The 24,455-nt window shown below is 55.3% G+C and overlaps 7 protein-coding genes across 7 annotated transcripts; 1 reads left to right on the forward strand and 6 right to left on the reverse strand.

Moving 5' to 3' along the window:
• Nucleotides 1-385: 385 nt before the first annotated feature.
• Nucleotides 386-1,225, reverse strand: UMAG_10754 (uncharacterized protein; the record flags this gene model as incomplete). The annotated part of the gene is made up of 3 exons (XM_011393633.1): nucleotides 386-415; nucleotides 803-938; nucleotides 1,194-1,225. The coding sequence occupies 3 exons, from the start codon at nucleotides 1,223-1,225 to the stop codon at nucleotides 386-388; spliced, it is 198 nt and encodes a 65-aa protein (XP_011391935.1).
• Nucleotides 1,226-1,742: 517 nt separating this feature from the next.
• Nucleotides 1,743-2,208, reverse strand: UMAG_10755 (uncharacterized protein; the record flags this gene model as incomplete). The annotated part of the gene is made up of 2 exons (XM_011393634.1): nucleotides 1,743-2,023; nucleotides 2,103-2,208. The coding sequence occupies 2 exons, from the start codon at nucleotides 2,206-2,208 to the stop codon at nucleotides 1,743-1,745; spliced, it is 387 nt and encodes a 128-aa protein (XP_011391936.1).
• A 957-nt stretch (nucleotides 2,209-3,165) lies between these two features.
• UMAG_05489 (uncharacterized protein) lies at nucleotides 3,166-7,983 on the forward strand (the record flags this gene model as incomplete). Its single annotated transcript, XM_011393516.1, has 1 exon — nucleotides 3,166-7,983. One exon carries the CDS (start codon nucleotides 3,166-3,168, stop codon nucleotides 7,981-7,983), a length of 4,818 nt encoding a protein of 1,605 aa, XP_011391818.1.
• Nucleotides 7,984-8,242: 259 nt separating this feature from the next.
• UMAG_05490 (uncharacterized protein) lies at nucleotides 8,243-10,684 on the reverse strand (the record flags this gene model as incomplete). The annotated part of the gene is made up of 1 exon (XM_011393517.1): nucleotides 8,243-10,684. The coding sequence occupies one exon, from the start codon at nucleotides 10,682-10,684 to the stop codon at nucleotides 8,243-8,245; it is 2,442 nt and encodes an 813-aa protein (XP_011391819.1).
• A 5,034-nt stretch (nucleotides 10,685-15,718) lies between these two features.
• Nucleotides 15,719-18,147, reverse strand: UMAG_10756 (uncharacterized protein; the record flags this gene model as incomplete). Its single annotated transcript, XM_011393635.1, has 2 exons — nucleotides 15,719-17,553; nucleotides 17,694-18,147. 2 exons carry the CDS (start codon nucleotides 18,145-18,147, stop codon nucleotides 15,719-15,721), a joined length of 2,289 nt encoding a protein of 762 aa, XP_011391937.1.
• Nucleotides 18,148-18,967: 820 nt separating this feature from the next.
• UMAG_10757 (uncharacterized protein) lies at nucleotides 18,968-19,754 on the reverse strand (the record flags this gene model as incomplete). The annotated part of the gene is made up of 4 exons (XM_011393636.1): nucleotides 18,968-19,021; nucleotides 19,112-19,204; nucleotides 19,326-19,667; nucleotides 19,749-19,754. 4 exons carry the CDS (start codon nucleotides 19,752-19,754, stop codon nucleotides 18,968-18,970), a joined length of 495 nt encoding a protein of 164 aa, XP_011391938.1.
• A 300-nt stretch (nucleotides 19,755-20,054) lies between these two features.
• Nucleotides 20,055-23,765, reverse strand: UMAG_05493 (uncharacterized protein; the record flags this gene model as incomplete). The annotated part of the gene is made up of 1 exon (XM_011393518.1): nucleotides 20,055-23,765. The coding sequence occupies one exon, from the start codon at nucleotides 23,763-23,765 to the stop codon at nucleotides 20,055-20,057; it is 3,711 nt and encodes a 1,236-aa protein (XP_011391820.1).
• Between the last annotated feature and the right edge of the window lie 690 nt (nucleotides 23,766-24,455).

Here is a 24,455-nt window from a genome sequence, read left to right on the forward strand (position 1 = left end):
CTCAAGCTACGAATCGCCCGATCCGATCGATACTCAGTGTGACTCCTCTTGCGACGAGACGAGCCTGTTGAGCACAATCATCGTGACACTTCAATCTCTTCTATCACTGGCATGCTGCAAGCTTGAATACCCCGTTCTCGGTCCTCTCTTGGACGTCCCTCTGCTTTCAAGGTTGGAGAAGCGATCAAGAGCCGACTCAGTGCGAGTGCAAGTGTATCACGCCCACCAAAGCCAAAAAGCATACATGCATGCACACGGTTCTAAAACTGTATTTCAAACGACGATGACAGATTGTCGCGCTCCAGCCAAGCGAGATCAGATTTCACTCGACGCAAGCGGGCCTGGTTTGACCTAGACGAGTGGGTCGCCGTATGATAAGAGTTACTTATTGCTTCTTGTCCTCGGCGAGGTTGAGCTGCAGAAATACAGTGATCGAGAAGAGCGTCAAAGCAACCGTCAGTATCATGCTTAGCTGTGTGGCAGTTGCGTGGCAGCGTGTGTGCAGCGTGACGGTAAGCATGTACATTGCACAGTGGATAACACGTTGTCCCAATATAAGATCCTATCAAGCTTTCGTCAAAGTCCGCTTATACACACTGACGACCAAGAACGGTCTAAGCTGCAGCTGCAGGATCGTTATCGTACTGTTACCGCTCAGCAATCGTTCCAACCCAAGCACATATCGGCTGAATCTTTGCAATCAGCCCGGTACGCCTCTCCATTGAGCTCGACCTCAAAAGGCGATCGAAATTCCAACCAGTACAGCGCCATGTCGTGTGTCAAAGTCGGTGAGGATACTTACGTTGTCGCTGGCCTTGCCATCCTTCCACTCCTGGTATCGGAGCGCCATGAAGCCTCGACGCTCGGCAGCAGCACGCTCCTCCTCCTTGAGCGCCTGACGCGTGGCACGCGCGCAGATGGCCGTGTACTTGTTGAAGCTGTTGGGATATCATGGTTTGCAACGTGCAAACGAAAACCATGTAGAAGCATTGCGTCACAGCAACATGTCGATCAACGAGAGAGCATGTCCAAATGGGCGATTGGGGGACCAATAAAAGTAAAATGATGCCATGCCAAGGTCAGTATTCTGTAGTGCCCCTTCTTATCCTTTCAGTGAATCGGCAGATAGAGCAATAGTCGTGTTCGCCTCGGAAAGCAAACGAACCGCCCAGCTTGTGAGGTGCGAAACGTACGTGAAGTGAGCTCTCCAGGAAGCAGCCGACATTTTAACAGCGATTGATGACGTTCGACGAGGGTGAAGGTGCAATGTAGAAGAGATGTGTGGAGTCGAGATCAACAAAAGCTCGAATTTGCGACCAAAAGACAAGTCACGAGTGGCGCCGACGAGTTTCTTCTCGGTCCTTTCTTACTCTCGGAAGCGATCGTCTCTGCACCTTTCGCCTGCAACGCGGCGCGGACCGACGTCGTCGCATTCTGCCACACTTTTCGCACGATATTTTTCGAGTCAACCTTCAATCACGAATCACGAATAATCGTGATTAACACACAAAAATAATGATAAGTTCGGTGTAACATGCGCTTTCCTCTTCACGGCTTCACGCTCACTCACAACTTTCCACCGCCTCTGTGCCAGTTTTTGCTCATCACATGCGCTGTCCTCTCGCCAAGAGGCTTTGTCAGTCCCCTGGCGCCTTTTGAATCACGAGTGGTGCATGTATGGATTAGAAACAACGAAACAGAAACGACATCCGGCCATAGTGTTACAACGAGATTACTCGGTATTAGCGGAGTGTACGTGGACGCTTAGCATAGGCAAGGAAGAGCCAACCTGCCAACATCGACAGACCACCGAGGGGTGTGATGGGGCCGAGAACCTTGCGGATGGGGTTTTCAGGCTTGGTGAGGCAGAGGCCGTAGATGGAACCGCTGAAAAAGGTGATTCCCGTGGCAAATGCATAGCCTGCTGCGACCACCGGACCGGTCTGGGGAAGACTGACAGTGTAGAGCAGCGCCAAGCTGTGCAGAAGCTGGTACTGAGTAGCCGTTGTCCAAGCGCCCATCTCTGTTAACGTCGCAACAAGTTAGAAGCAAGTACATGGTCAATACAGGTACCATAACCTTTGCACGCGCTAAACACTTACGGTAGGCGTTGAGTTGGCTCTTCATGGCGTGCGCACCAAGGGCACCGAGACCAACGCCAACAGCGCCCGACAGACCGGCAAAGACTCCAAGCGTGTTGTAGACCATTGCGAGGATACTACGAGAAAGACGGCGGACTGAGGTTTGAACGGGAGATGAGCTCTTGAAACAAGTATGTACAGTATGACTTGCTGGGTTGCGCAGCGCGTGATTCGTGATGAGTGATGAGTGATGAGTGAATCTGTCGGGTCCAAAATCGTGAACCCAGCGACAAAGCCGGCCGCGCTCGGACATCCCGCGGATATATCATCACGCGCAGATCTAGATCGGGAAGATCGGTGCTGATTTCATCATTTTTTTTTATCTAGCTTGCGCGTCGCTGTCGTAGCCTTGAGCGATGAAATTCACACGGTGACTGAATCGTGAATGTGTGATATTAAATATTGGTGATTCGTGATTGTCGTCATTCGTGATTTTTCTTGCTGCAGTTCAGGAGTGACACAAACAATACCGCGACTTGCATCTATTCAAGATACAGTACAGTACATTCACGAATCGTGATTCGTAATTGAATTATAATATTAATAAATAATTATAGCAACGAATCATCGCGGCGCAATACAAGATCGGGTGCCACATACATTCCAAACGAAAATACTTGTTTCGATTTGCTGAAAAATCATCAAAAAGGCGCTTTTGAGGTTTCTTCTTATTTATTTTTTTTAGGTCACACACACACACTCGTGACTCTCACGACTCATTCGCGCCTGATAGCTCTCTCCCTCATCTCGTTCTACCACCACCAACGCTTCACCCTTGGGTCGTCAACCGGCCTGCCTGCAAGTCGGGTGAAAGCAGAAAGATCTGCCTTATCGTTCAACGCTCGCATATCTGGATTTCAACCGGCAGCTCATCTGTCCCACTTGGTCGACGTTGGTTCCGCTGCTGTTCAGCCAAGCAAAGCAGCTGCCTTCATTTGTGTGCATTCGCTCATCCACGGACATCGTTGCAACACAGTTGCCGCTCATTCTTTCTCAACACACACAGCCAGGCCGATCGCCCACCATGGATTTCCCTTCGCAGCATCCTGACTCGCCTGCCAGGCCGTTGGCTGGTGCAGCACGCGCTCGAGTGTTGGCGCGTCAGAACCGCACCTCATCGCTCAAACCGTACGCCAGACCATCATCGGGACTAGTTGCTTCTGGATCCAGTGTTTCGCTTCGCACCGACACCGACTCTCCTGCACGCCAACCGTCGACCCCTTCCAACAATTCACTTGCACCTCCATCCACTCAGGCGGCGCGCTCCGCCTTTTCACCGCTCCGTGCAGCCGCTTCGCCCATCGCTCTGCTAGGTAGCGTGCGCAAGATGGTGGCAAAGCCATTCTCGTGGCTCACGAGCGTCGCTGCCTCGGTCGAGCCTGAACTCGGCATGCCTATGTCCTCGAGCACCAACTCTCTCTCCTCCATCGCTCGCAAAAGAGCTGCTGCTCAGGCTTCTATCAAGTCCGTCGACGACAATGACACGAGCGATGAGAGGCAAGCCCCCACACGCGCTGCTAGAGCTGTCGGCGAGCGTCTTGCTGCCGGACTTCGATCTCGCTCCAACCTTCACGATGATGAAGAAAGTCAGTTGCGTCCACCTACTTCCACCCTTTCATTCTCCGTGTCCATGTCTCGCCTCGCTCCTGGTCCAGCACCTCCCCAGGCTAGCCGTCACCAGTCTCCTTCCAATCACGAAGGTTCTCTCGCTGGACCTTCTGCGCTGCCGCGATTCAATGACAAGGCAACAGCCTGGAGCACCCGCTCTTCGAAGCGCACACTCGATGTTGGCTCCCGTCCCGTTGATCAAAGTGACTCGCTAGAGGTTATGAGCGATATCAGTCGAACGTCACCTTCTCAAACTCAACTCTATCATGCCAGAAGCCAGCACGCGCTCCGCAGCCCTCGGTCTCAGCTGCTTGGCTACCGCGGATCTTTACTGCGACCGGACGAAGCCATGTCGGAATCTGGTTCGACGACTCTCAGTCACTCGCACTCATTCAGTGCATTTGGCTACGGCAACGAGGTTCGCTATACAGACAGTGCATTCGGCTTACCACCTTCCAGCTCGCCATTCCAGATCTCTACGCGCAACTCTTTCAGCCGTCGGTCGCGGGTTCCCTTTAGTCCCGGTCTTTTCTCTGAGAAAGGCACACCAGGACAAACCTCTCGCGCCGGTAGCGCCGGTCTCCGAGGCGCATCACCAGCACCTTCAGCTGGCTATTCTCCCGCACGTCTACGTGAAGCTACTCCACAGCGACGCAATTGGAACGGCATCAATCTTGCCGCTGCCTCTGCACCCTCAGTCGGCGACGAAATGATGCGAGAATACCTGGCCTCGCGTACGCTCCCCGGCATCAACCCAAGTGTGCGCCGCAATCTTGGTCTTTCTGTTGACGAGCCAATGATCACTTCCTCCTCTGTTGCCGGCGGCAGCGTTATGGACGAAACCGAATCGATCACCCCTAGCCGTCTTGGCAAACGCGATATTGACATGAGCGTCGATGGCGACTCTGAGAGGTTCGGCGCTGCCGGTACTCCATCCAAGCGGCGCATGGTATGGCATCCCGAGCTCGGCTTTATCAGCCACGAAGAGCTTAAGGCGCGCGAACCCAAGCTTCCATCTCCCAAGAACGAAGCCGAACGCTTGCTCAACGTTCTCGAGACGTTGCGTAAGCCCACAGCAACCTCAAGAGGACTTGGTCAGACAAAGGGCGCGTCGGCTCAAATCCACGTCCCCGCGCCTATCTCGGATGTATCCACCACCAGATCCAACAAGACGCAGGAAGGCAAGCAAGCCGACGGCATCGCTCCTTACACCAGGTATCTGCGCAAGGCAAAGATGGTGCAGTCCGCTGACGAACAAGGTGGCATGAGGGCCAAGTTGAAGAAGGTTCAACGTTCGACTAGGATGGATGTTGATGACGCAGCAACCCAAGAATCGGCTGCGTCCGAAAGCGAAGACGCGGAACAGGACGTTGAGGAAGAGCAAGAGGCGGACGATCGTGAGGAGGAAGAGCCGACACCACCCCAGCCTGAACCCATCCGACGATCTAGACGCTTGCAACACCACGATCCTCGTACGCAGCAAGTCGCACACACCCCCGTCAAGCAGGCCGACAAACCCGCTGGCGCCACGCAGCTCAAGTCGGCGCTGAAAGCCACGCCATTCCGAACGGCAACACAGCCTCAGGCTACACCCGTGAAAGCGCTCGCAGAGACGCCCAAGCCAGCTTCGCACCGCATCCCTCTCTCGGCTGCCAGCAAAGTGCCTTCGAGCACTGTCAAGAAAGACAACTTTGCTGTGAAAGCGTCCATTTCGGACCCTACTGCGCCTAGAGAAAGGAGCTCGCTCAGGCAGGGAGCTGCAAAGACATCTCGCACTCATCAGAGTTCTGGCAAATTCAGCGCTTGGGATGAGGACGAAGAGCAGGAGGATTTGCCCGAGGCGAGCGACCTTGCAAAGATCAAGCTGCCCACCAACATGTTCCCATCTGGCTTCTCGTTTGGCAATTCGACGCTGACCCCAGAATCAAGCGATACAGCGGCGGCAAAGAAGGTCGACACCACCTCGGAACCGGTCGCCAAGCCTGCTACCTCGAGTAGTTCGAGCACAGGCGGCTCCTTGCTCGGCCGCCTTGGAGGCATTGACTCCTCTGGCTCGACCGAAACGACCGAGAAGAAGGATGAGCCCAAGCCGGCTGCTGCAATGCCGTCGTTCTCCTTCTCTGCTCCTTCCAAGGATGCACCCAATACAATGCCCAAATTCAGCTTTGGCGCCAATACCGCTCCGATCTCAACAGCAAAAGACGACGACAGTTCGACGAAGAGGTCTACTGCTCCTCCCACGTCGGACTTCTTCAGCAAACCTGTTGAGCCTGCTTCCAAGTCGCTCACCGAAGCTAAAAACGATGGACCCGTGCCCAACTTTTTCGGTAGTACCATGAAAAAGTTCGAGAGCAAGTCTGCAGACGCGCCTTCCGCTGCGCCTACCAGCACCGGTGGATTCTCTTTCGGTGCGTCTGCAGCTGCGAGCAGCACGGGAGCGGAAGCGGCGAACAGCAAGCCTGCACCTTTCAGCTTTGGTGCGGCGAAACCAGCCAGTGAGTCGGCGAGCACACGTGTGCCGGCAAGCGCTGCATTTGGGTTGTCTGAGTCGAAGCCAGCCGAGACTGGAGAGAAGAAGAAAGAAGATACGCCAGCCAGCAAATCATCGTTCTTCGGCTCGACGCCTCCGTCATCGGCAGCTGGCGGGTTCAGCTTTGGGACGCCGTCGACGCATAGTGCTTCTACCGGATCTAAGCGCAGCGCAGATGGGGATGAGGATCCGGCTGCCAAGAAGAGCATGCCGAGTTTTTCGTTTAGCGCTCCTGCCGCTGCGTCCAAGCCAAGTGCACCAACTAGTGCGGGATTCAGCTTCGGCGCTCCAGCAGCGTCGGCTTCGGAGAAGAAGGATGATGCATCAGCAGCAACGTCGAGCGCGGTGCCCAACTTGTTCGGTGCGAAGGGAGAGGATGCTCCCGAGCGCGCCGGTGGCTTGACGAGCGGAGGATTTTCGTTTGGCAAACCGGCTTCCGACAGCAACGCGATCGGGTCTGGAGCGTCCAAGCCGGCAGGACCTGCTTCCAGCTTGAGTGGATTCACGTTCGGGAGCGCCAAAGCGACGTCGTTGGATTTGGCGAAACCAGCTTCTGCAGGTGGGTTCACGTTTGGCGCTGCTAGCACCACCAGCGCGAGTACAGGAAGTAATGCAGCTCCGGAGGCCAAGCCGTCAGCGCCCGCTCCCACTTTCTCGTTCGGTGCTCCGGCGGCTGCCGCTTCTTCGCCGACGACTTCCGCGCCCGCATCTGGCACGACGACGCCTAATGGAACGTTGACGTTTGGATTCGGTGCGCCCGCCAAGACGGACGGAGGCGCTAGCAGCGAGCCGCCAAGCAACTTTTCGTTTGGTGCTCCTGCCGGCGCTGCTGCTGGCGCTGCAAGTGGCGCTGCAAGCGGTTTTGGAGGTGGTGTGAGCTCGAGCGCGGGCGGATTCGGATTCGGTGCCGGTGCCGGTGCTGAGCCTGCTTCCGCACGCACTCCGAGTGGAGGTGAGATGATGGATGACTCGCCGCAGAAGAATGTGGCGGCGACACCTGCAGCGACACCGAGTTTTACGTTTGGATCGGCGACGCCCACTTCGACATCGATGGCGGCCAAGCCGGCGGGTATGTCGTTCACGTTTGGCGCGCCCGCATCGACTGGCGGTGCGGGTGGTGCCGGAAATGCATCGTCGACGTTTGCGTTTGGTGCTCCTGCTGAGTCGACGACGCAGGGTGGGTTCGGATTTGGCTCTGGCGCGACTACGCCAGGTGCGCACGCTGCGCACGCTGCGCACGCTGCGCCAGCGAGTGGGTTTACATTTGGTGCGAACACGAATCCCACGCGCAGTACGACGCCTGGTGTGGGGTCTGCGCCTGCGTCGCCGTTTCTTTCGGCGGTGAATGTGGCGCCTGGAGGACCAGCTGCGTTCGGTTCGACGCCGGCTAGCTCGACGGCGCGCTTTCAGTTTGCAACACCGCCGGTCCAGACAGGTTTTGCATTCGGTGGCACTGTCCCTTCGGCTGGGTTTACGTCGACGCCCACTGGAGGGTTTGCACTGTCCACACCATCGGCACCATCCACTCCTACTGCGGGTGCAGGTGCGGGTGCGGGTACATTCACGTTTGGGTCCAACATGATCGCGCAAATGCCAGCCGCTCAACCAGGCCTGTTCACCATGGGCGCACCGCCGAGCTCGAATGCGAACTCCCCCACACCCGCTGGTAGACAAATCAAGCCTCTCCGTCAACGAAGGCGCTAGTCGTGAGTCGCTGCGATTCATTCTTGGTTTCTCTCATACAGCAAGCAGCTTGGTTTTCGTGCACAAATGCCACGTACCAGCTACGAGTCACGAGTGCCGATCGCACGCGCTGCGTCATGAGTCATATTACTAGCAAGCTATAAATGCTGATCAGAGCTCGTGCATGGTGATCGCACACATTCCAGTCGTGAATTGAGCGAGACGTGATATGGTGAATGCAGTGCGATGCGGTGGACATGGGAATGATTGTTTGGGAAATTCAGCATTGCGGCGTGAGGCGGGCGCGGTGTGCGGGATGAGCGCGATCGAGTGATGCGTGCATGTTTGGAGCGACCGGCGTAGTGGAGGCGAGGTGAGGATACTCAGGGACCGAGTAAGCGTTGGTGTGTGGTGTGTGTGGATGAAGGCGAGACTCGCGTGGTGGGGCGTCGGGTTGGGGTTGGGCTTGGGCTTGGGCTGCCGCGTTTCTGCTGGCGAGGAAACTAGTCAATCCAGCGCCGATGGCGAGGACGAGCGTAAACAAGATCGACGGCACCAGCGTCGAGAGTGGCGGGCGCGGTGGAAGGCTCGAAGTGCGTTTAGGCTTGGGCTGATGCGACTTTGCAAACATGTTGCTGATGCTGGGTGGGGTGATGGTATGGGCGACCATCGTGGTTGCTGAAAACGCGAGGCGTGCGGGCCAGAAGATCACATGTCGTGCCGCAAGCACGGCGGCGCGACGCGTATGCGTGTCGGACGAGCGGCTCGTCGACGCGAACCGACGCTGGTTCGGCACAGACGGCTGGTGGCGCGCTTCGCTGTTCGTGCTCGTGCTCGCGCTCGCGCTCGCGCTGCTACCGACATCGACTGCGAGCATGCGCAAACCCCAGTCCAACGTCGTTCCAAATCTGTGCCTGGTCCTTCCGGCCACTGCGCCGACGCGCTGCGTGCGCTCGCTCACGTCGTCCCACGCCGTGAGCATGTAGCTCGCGCACAAAAAGCACGCGAGCGAGAGCACGGTGATGCTCGATATGCTCAAGAAGAGCGTCATATGCAGTACCGGTCGCAACGGTGCTGACAGCTGACGTGTCAAAGCGAGCGCCAGATTTCCCGCTGATGCGAGCTGTTTGTGCGCCACATTGAGGCTTTCCAGAAGCACTGCATCCGGAACCGAGCTTGAACGACGATGTTGTTGAGCGCGAGCACCTGCGCTTGGCGCTGCACCACCCGCCCGCGTCCCCGCATGCTGAAACGCCGAATCTTCACGGAGCGAACCACGTCGGCTGTTGGGCAAAGAGAAGCTCGTAGTACGGCGCGCACTTGCGCGAACGCCCTGACGCGCGCGTCTCGTGCTGTTGGACCGCGGCGGTAGCGAGTCAAACGTGGTGCCGAAATTCAACGCTGACTGGCTCGAGCTTAACGGCTCTGGGTAGTCTTCGACCGTGGGTTGTTGGTGAATCCTGGTAGCCTGATCGAAGCTTACATGTCGGTCGCGTCGATTGGCAGGGCCAACGTACGCGTCGGCATCCTCGACGCTAACGCTGCAAGCTGGCGCGCGGCGCCGATCAGCGTGCGTGTGAGCGATCGTTGGCGCCGACGCAAGCTTGGCCGTGGTGGTCCAAGACGAACACCTGAGTGTGGTCCTGGTAGTGCTGCTCTTGCGAACTCGCTGAGCTGTGGTGGTGCTAAACTTTGTCACGTCTGCGCTGTCATCCGAGCTGAGCTCTGGTGTATCGGGCAGAGCGTGGTTCGCATACTTGCTGGGCGCGCTTTGATCGGCTGCGAGACTGGTCCATGTGCTAGGGTTGTTGGCGCCAGTAGCATACTTGCCGAGGTGCACTGCGGAATGCGATACCGGGATTCGGTGACAAGAAGAGCTAGATTGGGACGAGGCGAACAACGACGAAGCAATACCGTCTTCGCTCATGACGCGCATCCTTCGCCCACTGGTGCTGCGAGAGAAGGTGTGGCCCGAGTCCGAGGCATCTGTGACGCTTGTCGATTCGGACCAGGTGCAAGACGAGACCATCTCGGGGCTGTTGGCTGTGGTTCGCACACCTGGTCGCCTTGTCGAGCTAAAGTCGCGCTCCTCGGCGGTTGGGAATGCAAAACGGATGTGATGCTGTGGAGTGTGTTGACCTGTCGATGCACCACCAAACTCGTCGCTGGAGCCGTCTGCTAGGCTCGACTCTGACTGATGCGCGTGGGCATGCTTGAGGGAAGCGGCGTCGTGCGAGCGGTGGCTCGACTTGAGTGCTGAGCGAGGCAAAGTGGCGGATGTGCCGGCGTGGAAGGACGATCTCCTGCTAGAGGCGGCAGTGGAGGATTCGGATTGGTCTTGTTGACGCTGCTCGGTGGGGAGACCAGAGAGTCGCTTCCAAGCGCTTCGTTCCGAAGGCGTGGCGTGAGCGAGAGCGGGGTTATTGCGTCGGCGAGACGCACTCGAAGAGCGTTGCGCCTTGCGAAGTCGCTCTGCAAGCTGGCCTGGAGGCAAGATGTGCTCCCACCATTCTTGCGAGTGTGGGTCGCGCGGTGGCAAAGTTGCCGAGTCCATCGTGTTGAAGCTGAATGAAACAGGGCCAGGGCTCGAATGGTGACTGAAGTTGGAGGATGAGGTAGACGAAGTGCGCCAAGTGCAGCTTGAAGCTTCGGGAGAGAGCCAAGGTGTGGAGGAAGCAGAGCTGCTGGATGAATGCGGCCGCACAGTCGCCGATGCAGCCATAGTGAAGTGCTGGGATGCGTAGTGATTCGACCTTGTCATGCACCGGGATGGAGCGTGGGTCGCGCCAGCTCAGACTCGGTCGTTCGCCACTGTGTCAACAAAAGTCGACGTAGGCGCTGATGATCACGCAACTGGTCCGAACCTGATTGTGAGTCGTGTTGGCGAGCACTGCACAAGTTGCGAGCTTTCAATGACGTGACGCTGGTGCAGAGCAGTGTATGGTGGTGATGTTGGTTGTGGGGAAGGGGGGTCAGGGAGGAGGGAGGAGGGTGGAGGGTGGAGGGAGGAGGGAGGAGGGAGAGGAAGCGACTCGAAACGGTTTGATGGCAGAGGGGGCAGTCGAGGCGGTTGATGGCACTGGTGTATGCCGGAGCGTTCCGAAAGAGAACAGAGGTAGCTTTGCTCACGCCAATTGTCTGCAGTGTGAGCTTAGAGGCGGAGGAGGCGGGTTGCGTGAAGAGGCCAGAGTGCGGATATGGAGGTGAAGACGTTGACTCGAGTTGATGAAAAAGCGATCAGTGTCGTGCAGCAAGCCAACTGTTAATGAAGTGCAACAGCGGGAAGCGTGGCGTGCGGGAAGCCTAGCTGATGACGAGCTTGGGTTAGGGGGCGGGAGAAAGCGGACGGCCGCGGTGGTGACTGTGAAGCGGCAGATGGAATGAGATCAGCTAGCGCTGCAGGCGGGAACGCGAACGCAGATCGTGAATACAAACGCAAACGCCAGATAATCGTGAATGATGATGTTGTGAACAGGGTGCCAGGGTGCCAGGGTGCCAGGGTGCCAGGGTGCCAGGGTGGTGGTAACGGAACGGTGTTTGGATGGGTATCGGCAGACTCGTGACTGGATCACGTTGGGACTGGGGACGGTGTGGCAAGACGTGGTTCCAAGAACGGCGAGAGGGTGTTGTCGTTGAGTATACAGGAGCGGCTCAGGAAGCAGCCAAAGCAAGGAGAGCTAGCGCGTGAGTGAAAAGTGGTGTGAAACGGAGAGCAAAGAGACCGAGAGGTGGCCGACTCTGTGACTGATTGATGGCTTCGATGGCTTCGGGACGAGCTGTGCGTCGATTGGGCTACTTGGGAATGAGGCAGCCAAGATGCGATTCTCGTGACTGCCTGAGCAATCAATGAACGGCAAGTAGGGACAACTTGCAAGGCACAGGAAGGGTCCGGGATGTCGGCAATCGTGAGTCGTGAGTCGGCAATCGTGAGTCGTGAATCGTGTGTCGTGAATCGTGAATCTCGAATGTTGTTCCACATAGGGTTGGCCTAGACGCAGGGCAAGCAAGGCCAGCAGAAGCGACGAGCGGAACTATTCTCGGGAAGCAAGTGCTCACCCCTCACGATTCACGACTGGCTCGGCCTCCATCGCCATCGCCACGGTGCTTACGAGATTTGGCTGCTGTCTTTGCGAGGCGTCGGCAACTCTTTCTCGCTCTCACACACACACTCTCTCATTGTGGCAGTTTGGATAAGATTTTGACGTGATCGTAAGGCTAAGTTATCTATCGTGTCGGCTCATCGCTTCTCATCTCGTGACGCTACGGCTGCTAACTGTGCTTCCAAGCCCTGCCTCGCAGCTCAGCAGCTCAGCAGCTGAAGCGTGAATGACTTGGTACAAGAGCAGAGCGGACTGAGGGCGCGCTGACAATGCAGTTGCTTATCGGCCATCAAAGCGGTGCCCGAGCGCCGAAAATTGTGAGTGTCAAGATTTCATGTTTGTGAGAGCGAGTTGAAGACCGATAGACTGAGTACAGCAGCACAGCGGTGAGTGGTGAGCGGTGAGTGCACGTGCAAGGCTGCCTTGCCGCTTGTTCGTGGTTGCTGCTCTGTCGTGGCACAGCTCATCACGGCGTTTGAGCCTTTGCCGAGTAACTCAACAGTCACGAGTGTTGCGCTGCCGAGCTGGGCCATGCGAATTACGCGAAAGGGTTCGTTCAGAATTCCAACGTGAATCGTGAAAATCGTGAATCTTGGTGATTTTCCATCGGCCTGTCAAAAGTTTCACACTCAACTCACAGGCACGCCAAGACGTCGTCACCATAATAAATGAACTTGGAAAAACGTAAGCGCAGACGCGCTCCCGGTTGGGCCTGCGCTTTGTCTGTTTCACACCTTTCTTCTCACCCTCTGCCGTTCGCCTAGCCCTGAGTGCATCATGCATGGGAAGCAAAACGGAAGCAAGCGAAACAAGAACAAAAACGTCGACGAAATCACAATCACAATCACAATCACAATCGCAATCACAAATCACGAATCACGAATCGTGCAACACTCGTAATCTCGACTCGAAGCACGCCAATTCACGGTTCACGGTTTACGGGTTCACGATTGTGGATGAATCTTGTGGAATGCTTGAATGCGTTCACCACACTGACACGTGCAATTCAACAAGGCGACAACCGATTCGTCATCCCTACGAACCGAATGAGGATCGTGGCTCGATATCTCTTTCCAAATTGAAACGGATTCGGGACTAGGGTCTTGGTTGATACATATCGCAATTAAGCACCATCGTGAATCATGAATCACGAATGTGGCTGACCGCGCCCGCCAGATGAGCAAGAGATAAGACGCCCGAAATTCGCGATTCGTAATTTGTGATTGTGGTGTGCAATCGTCAATGGATCACGGATCACGATGGAGACAGGGCAAATCGTGAATCTTGTGATTCCGGTCTGATTCGTAATTCTAGTCACGAGGGTCGGAAGCAGCCTTAACCGGCACTCACGGGACTCGACGCACCAACTTGCAAGCGCTTAAGTTATTTCGAGATCCAACCGTTTTTCATTTCGCTTGTCGCTTGTCGCTTGTCGCTTGTCGCTTGTTTAGGAATTTTTGTGATTCACGATTTTGGCTGCGCTCGTCGTTGCGCGCATCCACAGACCGGCCAGCTTAAACTTTCTCTTTCTTCTTATCGGTATGCGTACCAGCTTGCATACATCCATACTCTCCAATTACTTCCACCGAGCTTCCTTGGAGCTTCAGCTGTCATGTTTCTTTGAAACCGATCCAACGCCAAATTTGTGATTGAAATCGCACTCTTCAGCACTCTGTGAGTTCGGGGCGGGTATCACATATCGCTTGTGAAAGGTACGAGCTGCAGCCAACTTGCATTCGTGATTTGCGCGCGCCGAACCACTCACACTGTGAGAGCCGTTGTTGAATTTGCTTATTGTCTTTTCTTTTCTTTTCTTTCTGAATTCACGATCAACGATATCGCCGTTCGGGGCGTCCTGCCGTGGCCGGTTCCACTGACTGAATCACGCCCGATGAATGCGTGAATGGATTCTTCGTTCCGAATCTAGCCGAGGTCGGCGAGTTTTGGGTGATCCATGTTTCGCCATCTCTGGCTCTTGCCCATTGCCATTCATGAGTACGAGTGTCACGTTGAATTTATCCCGTCACGAGTCGTCGTCGCTAGCTACACAGCCGCGGTAAGTAGAGATTCACGATTCGTGATTCTTTGTTGTGCGGCTCGTCTTGGCGTGTTGGAGTGGCAAGTGATGGGTTTACGAGTCAGTCACAAGTTGTGGGTGTGCCAACGTGCAAAGTCATCGATCGGTACGGCACTTGGGATGGAGTAGTTCAGGCGACGACGAGCGTGCTTCAAGTGCGTCTTGGCACGCCTCAAAGAGGTCTTCTCCATCTGTCAACGCTTGCACTGCCCGTTGGACATGGCAACGCGCACCCCTGTTCTGAATGACATATTATCAGGTATCACACGCTTCGACACAGATCTTGCGACCCCCTGATGGCGATGCTCAATGAAAAACTTTCCCCACGCCATGATTCCTGGTTCACGATTCATGATTGCTTGCGATCTCGGTGGTAATAGTAAATCACGAATACCATCCACGGAGTGCAACTGTCCAGCCAAGCGCACCCAGCCTTTTTTTTTCAGTGCCGCCTTGGCCCGCCTCGGCCCGCCTTGGCTCATCGGAGTCTTGACCGAACCCAAGCAGAATTCACGATTTCGCACAGCGCTGACTCGTGACTGTCACTCGTGACTAGTCGTGAGTCGATGAGCTCTGCGCGATCCCGAAACGAAGAGAGGGCTGAAAAGTAAAAGCTGCTTCCATGCACGACTCGTCACATGGCTGTGTGCACTGTCGCAATCGTGAAAGCGCGTACCATGCCCTGAATCCAAGACCCAGAAGCAGCGCCATCCTTCGCACATCGGAGTATGGGCCTTGATCGATTCGTGATTGTGATCTCGATCGCAAAATTCTCAGCCCATGTTCTGTTCTGCCGAGTCCTTGACGAAAGGCACCACGCTTCATTAACGCGCATCGGCAATTTGCACATCGAGTTGAGCACCACACCGCTTTGGCCGCCTAGGAGCCCCACGGAGCCGCGTGGCACGCCCACGCACGCATCGCAGCAACGTCCTCGATCCAGCCTTCAGCATGATCGATCGCTTATCATCGTGGACGTTGCTCGAGCACAATCATCAACACCACGTTGCATCAAAGTGACCAGTCAGCCGCAAACCACCTGCCATCGTCATCGCCAACAAGCCTCCACACAATCAATCACGAATCTTATGAACTAATCGTGAATACTTTGGTTCACACGAGGCAGTCGTATGAGTGAGTGTGTTGTCATTGAGATTGACCGAGATTGCTCCGTGTACTGCCAGCTCAAGATTCACGATGAACGATGAACGATTGCGGATCTTTTACCTGAAGGTGGTCCAGCACCATCTGGGGCATCGGTATTGTAGCCGCACAAGTGTAGAATCTCGCTGGCTGTGATGTGGCCGATTCGGCTACATGTCGCAATGCCCGCCTCGATCGTCGACACCACACAGCCGACGCCCATACCTCTCACATTTCTCTTCCAAGGCCATCGTACAATCACAATGCAACGTCTTTCAGGTTGAGAAGCGTAGAGACGACGAGTTGTAGGCTTTCAAAGTACAGCGCAGCAGCCAACACATACGCTAAAAGTTGAGACCCACCGTACAGAGGCAAACAGAAGCCGAACAAACCAAGGAGACTGCAACAGGGGTGCAGGTGCAACCACCTAGTACGATCACATGGCGATATTGTAATCGTACCTGTAACACATCCTACCTCCCCACTTTCCACTTTCGGGATCCAACAGGTCCTGTACCATGACGTTCGGGGCCAACGGCTCAAAGTTGATCACGTCCGTCTTTTGTGCTGTCCAGGGGGGATGTTGACCGCGCTTCTGCTGTTGCTTGGGACCATGGAACGCCATTTGATTCGCATCGCTTTTCTTGCGCCATGCATCAAACACGTTGTCCAGCGTAGCGTGATGGCTGTGGAAAGCCATGTCGTTGGGGCTGCTACTCAGCCAAGCCAAATTGCCTCCTACACACGTATGCATCGACAGATGTGTCGAGATCTCTAACGCCGACGAAAAGTCGAAAAACTTTCCGTTGTCGTGTGTTGCGCCTAGACCTTTGATGAAATCTGCGTTGATAAACGTGGTGCAATTCGGACCGAAATGAGCATTGGGACTCTTGACGTCGAGGTTGTTAAACTGGCGACACAATCGATGACGCCGAGGAGCGTTGAAAAAGTGATCAGCTAGAGCTCCGTCTGTGACTGCAAGCCCGGACTGCCAAGGGCAATCCTTGCTATCCCCTTTGCCGTCGGTTCCCAGCCCAACTTCCGGATCCGGATCCCAAATACCATTCATGCTCGGATCCTGCGACGTCTTTGTCCAATCGATCCAAGGCAGACCCAGTGCAAATCCACACTCGTTCAAATCGCGTTGGACAAGCACCGTAAAGCCACGATGGAATGGCAGAAAGTACGCCGTGAAATGAACGTACTTGACCATCCGGATGTGCAACAGCGTCCAGTCGTCAGCCGCGTTCCAACCGGGTGTGCTCGTCTTGAATCGAGACGGCTTCGAACGCACGCATTTCACCGCTTCGACAAACGCCTTTTTCTCTTGGCGTGTGAGCGTCGAGTATTCCTTGCGAATCAACGGCTCCGTGCAATTCGAGTGTGCTGCCGACACTTGGGCCAGCTTGAGTTGGCCAACAATCGCAGGCAGACGCTGATTCCATACAGTCGTCGCATTGGTTCCGTTGGCATGTGCCAGTACCGCAGCTCCAGCAGCAGCAGCATTCGTTGCACCGCCCATAGCGATCGCTGCGACAGCTTGAAACTTGGCGTCCCCACCCATCGTTCCAGACAGAGCGTTGGCATCTCCGAGTACACCGGGCTTCAGTAAGGCATTCGGATCGACTGGAGTACCAGGCTGAGTTGGAGCATTTGGATCCACTGGAGAATTGGGATCAACTGGAGCACCAGGCTTGAGCGGAGCGTTGGGGTCGACCGGAGCGTTAGGATGCACTGGGGCATTTCCAGCAGCTACAGCGTTAGCGTTTGGTTCAGTCGGAGCTTTCACGTCTGCAGCACCTGGCTGGGCAGGCACAGACGGAGCTTGCGCAGCTGGGTTCGCACCTGCACCAGCACCGCCGAAATCCGCGGCGACTGCGCCTCTATCTCCAGGTATAGTCTTGGATGCGTTCTTAGCTTCGTGACTGTTTGCAAAAGTAGAGCCAACCGACGCCGCGTCTGGTGCTAAGCCGGGCGAGTGCTTCTCTGCGCCTCCTGGAGTGGCAATAGCCTTCTCGCCAGCTTTCTGGTCGGTCTGAGGTGCAGCGCCATGGACGGTTTGGTTGTTCGACAGCGGCGCCAATGCAACGCCGCGACTGCCTGTTCTACCAGTGCCACGAGTTCCCGCAGCAGGTGTCGCCGGATCAACCATCATCGAACCGCCCGCGTGGTCGAATTGAGCTCGGGCATCACTGGCCCCCTGTCGTCCAACCTGCTTGAGACCTGCACCACCAGACGCGTCGGGCATCACTGGCTCTGTTTGGCGCTTGTCTGTATCCGTCGCCAAGAAAAATGTAGCACATTTTGAAAACACGATCAGCTTGTCTTCCTTGGGCGTACGCATTCACGATTCGTGATTATTCCTGATTCACGGTTGTTGGTTTGACTCTGGGCTTCTGTTTAGTACATACCTCTGGGCTGTGCGCTGTCGGGCTGAGGCTGATCGAGTGCGACAGCGTCCATTGCCGGAGGAGGCGCTGGAGCTTGCACGGCGTGCAATCGTTTGGCGCACTTGAGCAGCTTAGCATGCTGCCTCATGGTGCGCTCCTTGGCTGTCTGAGCCGCGCCGTTCTCAGGCTGCCAGGTATCGCCACCAGGAGCATCGTGCCCTTTGAAGCCCCACTGTTTCGGATTGAGTTGGCTCCAAACGGCATCGTCAGTAGGATTCGGGTTGGCGTCAAGAAGCGCTTGCACTTTGGCAATGTCGGCTGCTTGCACGGCGTGATGCCCCAGACATCGAAGCAGGTGATGCGTGCGTGCATGCGAGTCGTGTTTGGCCTTAACGGAAGCTGCGAGAAGGGTAAAAGAGACGAAAATAGTGGCGAGCAGAGCCAAGTTGGTCGAGGAGCAGCAGCGGAGCTTCATCGTGCAAGCAAAGCCTGGCTCCGAACCTTGATTCGTGTGCGGTTGCTGTAAAGAAAAGATTAACAACGAGCGTGGTGGAGAAGAAATGATTGAGAGAAAGAAGCGAGAACGATGGTGAAAGAAGGCAGAGCAAGGATGAGACACAAAGAGCCGTAAGAGTCGAACACTGCAACCACAAGCAATTCGGCGATCAAGTTGTACGCCACTTGATTTCATATCCCCCTTTCCTCTGAAAGTCAATCGTGAATGCCGCACATGACTGCCGCACCGCCCAACTCATGAGGGACCGAGTGGGAGACCACATCTTGCCAACCTCAATCATTGACGAGTTGAGCGGGTGAAACGAGTTATGTGGCATGCGCGAGCGTACATGGGGCAATTCGTAACTTCATTCCGTAGCCAGACGTATCAGAAAGGGGGCCGGCACAAACGCGTTATGCGATCCACCTGCACGGATGTTATTGTACGCTTCGTACCTTCATACTTTGGTTGCTGCCCCCACCAACGCTTTCGCTCGAATCGTTACGTCTGGTGGCAACCAGCATGGCGTTAGATGCGACCTCACTAGTTCCGTTCTCCTACCGCTCCACTGAAAATAATCTTCTCAGCCCATCTGCCACCAACGGCATCCTCGTGAGCGTGGGCTGATTGCTTGCTGCCGAAATTGGTCTCGATTTCGTCAGCAAGCAGCACACCGCAAACATTGAAAGCGCATTGTGCGTACGTGTTGCTCTGATGTCATGTTGACATTTTGGGATTGACGAACTGTCGACCCATCCACGTGACAATGAACAAGGGGAATAGTTACGAGTGACGGTGGCTATGCTCGCTGCCATCGATGTTCAAGCTCGGTGATGCTGACCTCGTCGCCAGCCTTCAAAACAGGACGAATGACAAGAGTCAGCTTCTCTGGTCTCGGTTCCGTGTTGCCATCAAAGTGCGGATGTGTATGAGGGGAACTCACCTTTTCATCGTAGTCCATCCATTCTACGCCATCGTCAAACTCTACGCTGTCGAACGTTGTGCCCGATTCGGAGCCTTTGCAAGTCCAGGCACCCTATCATTCCACGACGGATGCAGAGCAGACCACATAGCGTAACATGAATCAGAAATGTCAGTCGGTGCTTCGCTGTTTGGTACCAACGCCGCTCGGCTGACACTCGAGGGCTCTCACTTACACTGGGATCAAATCCTACAGGTTCCAGTCCACGGAAATCCAGCACGCACAGAGTCTTCCATTCAGCTCCACCGTCTCCCGCGTCGATCTGGCGCCACAGCGGCGGCTCTTCGAACTTGGCCGAGCTTTCCTTCTTGCAGAATGCACAGCTCATCACCAGGTTAGCACTGCCTCGAGCGCCCTTGGTCATCTCGTGCGAGTCGGAAGGTGTTACACCGACGAGCTTGGGATGTTGTTCGTGACATGAGGTGCATTTAAGACGAAGCATGAGCGTGTGGTCCGGATCGGTCGGATGGAGAGAGGTGACATTGGTGAATTGCGCCTTGAGTTGAAGTGCGAGTTTCTGTAAACAGGATGTGCAGATGCAAGAGTCGTGAATCAGAATCTGTCGAAACTGAACAAGATACATCAAAGTACCACCTACTGGCATCTTGACTGTTGATCTTTCAATGAGCGATGCAGAACAGAGGACAGATGCGCAGACACGACAAGGATGGTGTCTGCTCCACAAAACCGCACGACATCTCAAAGTGGGAGTTTCCAGTCCGATTTCCGATGGTTTTGTTGCTCCACATCAACTTGTTTTGGCACACGACATCAGCCCCAACGTCCATGCCGAAGCACTACACTCCAGCGACGATGGTCTAGACACACACTTGACACGGAGCTGAGTGGTCGAGCACAGGATCCAAAGTGAATGGTCTCAAGGCATGTTGATGATTTTCTGCTTTCATTCTAGTCGCTGATGTGGCGTAATTGGAGACGGCATGTCAAAAATGTTGCTGAGCGATCTTTTCGCCCTGGCACTGACCAGCTTGACGGCATTCGCACTTGCCTCGTGGCTATGATCACTTCTGATGGGTCCGAGAAATACGGTTTTCGCCCGTTCCCGATTTGTTTGGAGCTGTCGAAAGACGATTTTCGGTTGTGAGACAAGCTTGACCGTCAAGCCCGCCGTTCCCCGTGCACCTTCTGACACTAAGTCAAGCGCCGTTCGTCCACCTCCGAAAGATCGAGATCGAACGAGAGAATCTGAGGTAGAGCTAGAGGGTATAGTCAGACCAGATGCAAGTATCGTGCTGTCGCTTACCGCACTGTGAGGTACATGCTGGCGCGAGCCATCAGGCTCGTCTGGAGACCACCGAGAGGCTGCAAGACACAAAAGCCGCATCGAACCAGGCGACTCAAGACGCTGCGCCAGGTCTGCCCATTCGGAGATCGGATTGGTCGCTGGCGAGAGCGATGCAGATGCTGGCGGCTGAACAGTGCCATCGGATGGCAGATCGCAACTATAGGCTACACCTACGCTTTGCGACCGTGTCAGCCACACATGCTCCAGAGCGGCAGGAGCTTTGTGAGACACGTCCTCGTCGGATGGTGACACATTGAAGCCTTGGTTCCCAGTGGCCCCTGGAGAAGAGCCACAATTGCTAGACTCTTGAACGGCTTCGTCAGAAATTACAGACGTCTCCATTGACAGTAAGCTAGCAGAGGAAACTGGCAAGGAACCAGTGTCGCGCCCAAGAATTTCTGAGCGTGGCTGGGGAAGCAGACAATCAGGCTCGAGTGGAATCTGCAGCCGACACTCATTGTCCACCGAGCCAACCGTCGTCGTGGAGCTGGAAGACAGCATGGAAGTGGGTGGGTGTGTGCCCAGGCCTGCCATGCCGTCTTCAGCGTCAGACCTGCTTCTGTCACGTGTGTCAGGAGACTCGATAGCGGATCCTCGTCGCCCAAGTTCGCCGTCCACAGCTCCATCGACCTGTTGCACCCAGTCATCGTAAAAGAGTCCGGGAAGAGACGATGATCCATCATCTGCAATGACGGGCTTTGGAACCCTGGTCGACATCATGCTGCTCCGCGCTTCACTGACCATTGCATCGCGACTCTCGACTGACAAAGCGTTCGAATCCCAAGAGGCACCTGCGCCCAATGAAGACGTGTAGGTCACTGGCCTCTGCTCTCTTTCAGCGTTCATGCGTTCGGAAAGGTGAAGCATCGCCTCGTTCCAAATTTGTTGCTTCTGAACGTCGGTTTCAGTGCTCTGAGGCATCGTGCTGAAAGCCGCCATTCCGCTGATCGATCGCCTCGGAGGAGGCTGAACGGACAGCGCTCGAGCTCGACCCTGAAACGTCGCCACGGTCGGTGTGATCACATCGCCGTGATCGAAAGCGTGAGCACCGTGGTCGACGCCCTCGCGCGCTTCAGCCAGCAACACCTGCGGCAGTTGGCCGAATGTGACGGATTGCTGAGCTTCGACAAAGCGAAGGTCGCTATCGCCAGCTCTCCAGCCAGTGAGAGGAACCATGGAGCTGTATGCCCTTCGTCGTCTTTTAAAAAGACTTTTGTCTCGTGCATTTCCAGCAGAGGAGTCCGAGATTGAGGCCACACGATGTGATTCGAGCGGTGTCGTCACCTCTTTGTCGATCTGTTGAGCATCTGCGTCAACAACACCGTCGGTGGGCACCAAGATTCCTAAGGGACTGAAATCAAACACCGAGGTTGCCGAAGCTGTTGAAGACAGCGAAACGCTTCGGCCGCCGCGACGCCTCGTATCTTGGACTTGTGTGTTTTCGCGCAAAACCTGCTGGCCAAGGTTGGAGAATTGGGTCCAAAACCGAGGGCCCAGGTCCGAATCATCGTCATCGTTGTCCGTTTGCTGTTGTTCCGAAGATCCATTGAAGTGAGCGCGACTACTGTGCACACTCGTTGGCCTTGTGGAGCGAGTAGATACTGTACTAGTTGAGCGATGGCTTTTGTGGCTAAAACCTTGCAAAACTTCCTGGTATCGCCGCGTCGATTCCAGATCGGAAGAGTATGTATCGCTGCACTCGTCGTCTGCCGTCTGTTCCTGGTAGAGCGACGTCGATGGTTTGCGTGGCTCATTTGGATCTTGAGTGAACTCTGCCATGGGCAATTCTGCGTTTTCAGAAGGCGCTAATGGATGAGTGGCCGCCAGAGACAGGGATCGGAGCTTCGAAGCGTCCAAGTTCTGTGAGTGCGAGTATTTCATGGGTGAAGCATGTATATTCTGTGGCATTTGGTCTCGATGCCGGACAGAGGCGCTCTGAAAGGCATTCCGGTTGGGCGAGTATGACATTGGACTTTTTCTCAAGCTCTCTCGAGTGACACCTGGGTAACTTCGACTGGCTGTCATCCTCGGCGATGGGCTTAGCCTGCTGCAAGTTGGAAGCATCGGTGTAACTCTAGCTTTCGCTCTTGTCCATGGATTGCAGTCATGCGTGGTATTGGCCGGTTTGGCTACTTCGCGCGTCTGCGACTCGCACGGCTTCGCTGGTGCGTGAGCTTGAGATAGGAAAACGTCAGACGGATCAATGTTGACAGTCGTAGGAATCGAACAATAGCGTACCAACGCCACGATCGGAAGTCCAGTCTCTCGGAACCAGTACGGCAAAGCCTGATGTTCGATAGCTGCGTCATTGTGACGAAATCTATGGAAGAGGATTGGCCAGCTCTGTGGAGTGAGTCGAGCCAAGGTGCACGAGGGCAGGGCAGAAAAGGAACTAAGATCTAGGAAGAGTTGGAAAGCGGTATCCTTGCCAGAGTTGCGCTGGTTTTGAGCAAGGTCGCTCCGAAGTTGCTCGATCTGAGCGTCGAAGGAGGATAGTAAAGGCAGAATGATGGAGCTCTCCGGAGGGAACTGACTTCCTATAACTGACGAAGATTGTGTCGACTCGATTGGAGCAAAGAGAAGTGTCCACGACGAAGAAGCAACTTGGGAGTCAGAGATCAGCGGTGCGCGGAGACAAGCTGTCTGGACTTGGTGATAGCTCGTTTGCATCGGAACGTCTTGTTGCTTCGGTGACATGAAGGACCGAGATTGGGTCAAGTTGTCCACCAAAGCGCTCAGCGTTTGCCTCGGGCTTGAGGATGCAGTCTGAGGTCTCCATGTGAACGTATCGTTGGCGAAAGGCGTGCCAAAACGCATGCGCGTGTTGAGCTGTGATTGCAGTGACTTGTCGTCGACTTCGGCGATGGATTCGATGGATGTCGCTCGTGATGAAGAGAGGAATGGTTTGGGATGAGTCAATCCTCGACTAGTTCGAGGGCGAGCGGGGGTCCCTTGGCCTTGAGATCGTGCTGCCTCGTCATCAAGGATGCTCGTCGCTGGCTGTGTTGCCAGTCGACGGTTTGGCTCGAGAGGAGGAAAACGGAAGGAGAAGCTGCGCGCCACTGTTGCTGCGTGCGCATGCGATGGTGAGAGGTGGTCGGGCACAGACTGGTTGCATTTTGCTTCGCTCTCTTGATGATCGTGCAGCCAATCTCGAGAAAGAGGAGCGGAAGAAATCGAAGATGCCGAATTCTCCTCTTGAAGATGTAGACGCTGTAGCGACGCGTCTATGCTGAGCTCAGGGAGGGCAGGCGAAGAAGTAGCGCTAGTCGAGGAAGACCGTCTTGAGGCAGCTCTAAAGCGGTCCATGCTGTGCTCTATGTGTCGCAATTCAACTCTCTGCAGTTCTCGACTTGGTAGAGAGCTGGTTCGACTTTGTTTGATGTGTGATCAATGATCTGGACGAGGGTTGATCAGAGGTTCAAGTGGCAGGCGGACGAGTGGGAAAGACAGTGCATGCAAATGTTCATTCGTCTTTATACTGGCGCTTTCATAGGCTTGCCAGCATGGCCACGATAGATAGAAGCGTGTGCCCAAACGATGAACGATGCTACTGGTCTCAGAACTGCCCGTTGAAATGCACGTCGACGATCCCGGGCGACGAGCTCTAGCTAGTTTCGGTGGAATACGCTGCACGAACAACCTCTAAGTATCATGCATGCTGGATGGACGATCAAAGCGGCTTCTAGCCGTGTCGCGTGTAGGATATTAGCGCTAAGCGAGGGCGTTGACGTTGTTCGATAGGCGCAGAAAGCGGTACGAGCTCGGGTAGAAGAAAGGCGTAAAGGTGTAGCGACTTCGGTTACGGGCGCAGAACGTGGAAGGATCAACGTGGGGCTTGAAGAATGAGGTGCTGGCTCACCGTAAGCTCAGTGGAGCGGATAGATGAGTAGTGCAGGGAACGAGAGAGAGAGAGAGAGAGAGAGAGAGAAAGAGAGGGGTGAGCAGCAGGAAGGAGAGGGGGAAATGATATAGCCTATTGTATGGTTCAAACTTGTT

This window comes from Mycosarcoma maydis, chromosome 18 (genome assembly GCF_000328475.2).
Source record: "Mycosarcoma maydis chromosome 18, whole genome shotgun sequence".
Taxonomy (NCBI): Eukaryota; Fungi; Basidiomycota; class Ustilaginomycetes; order Ustilaginales; genus Mycosarcoma; species Mycosarcoma maydis.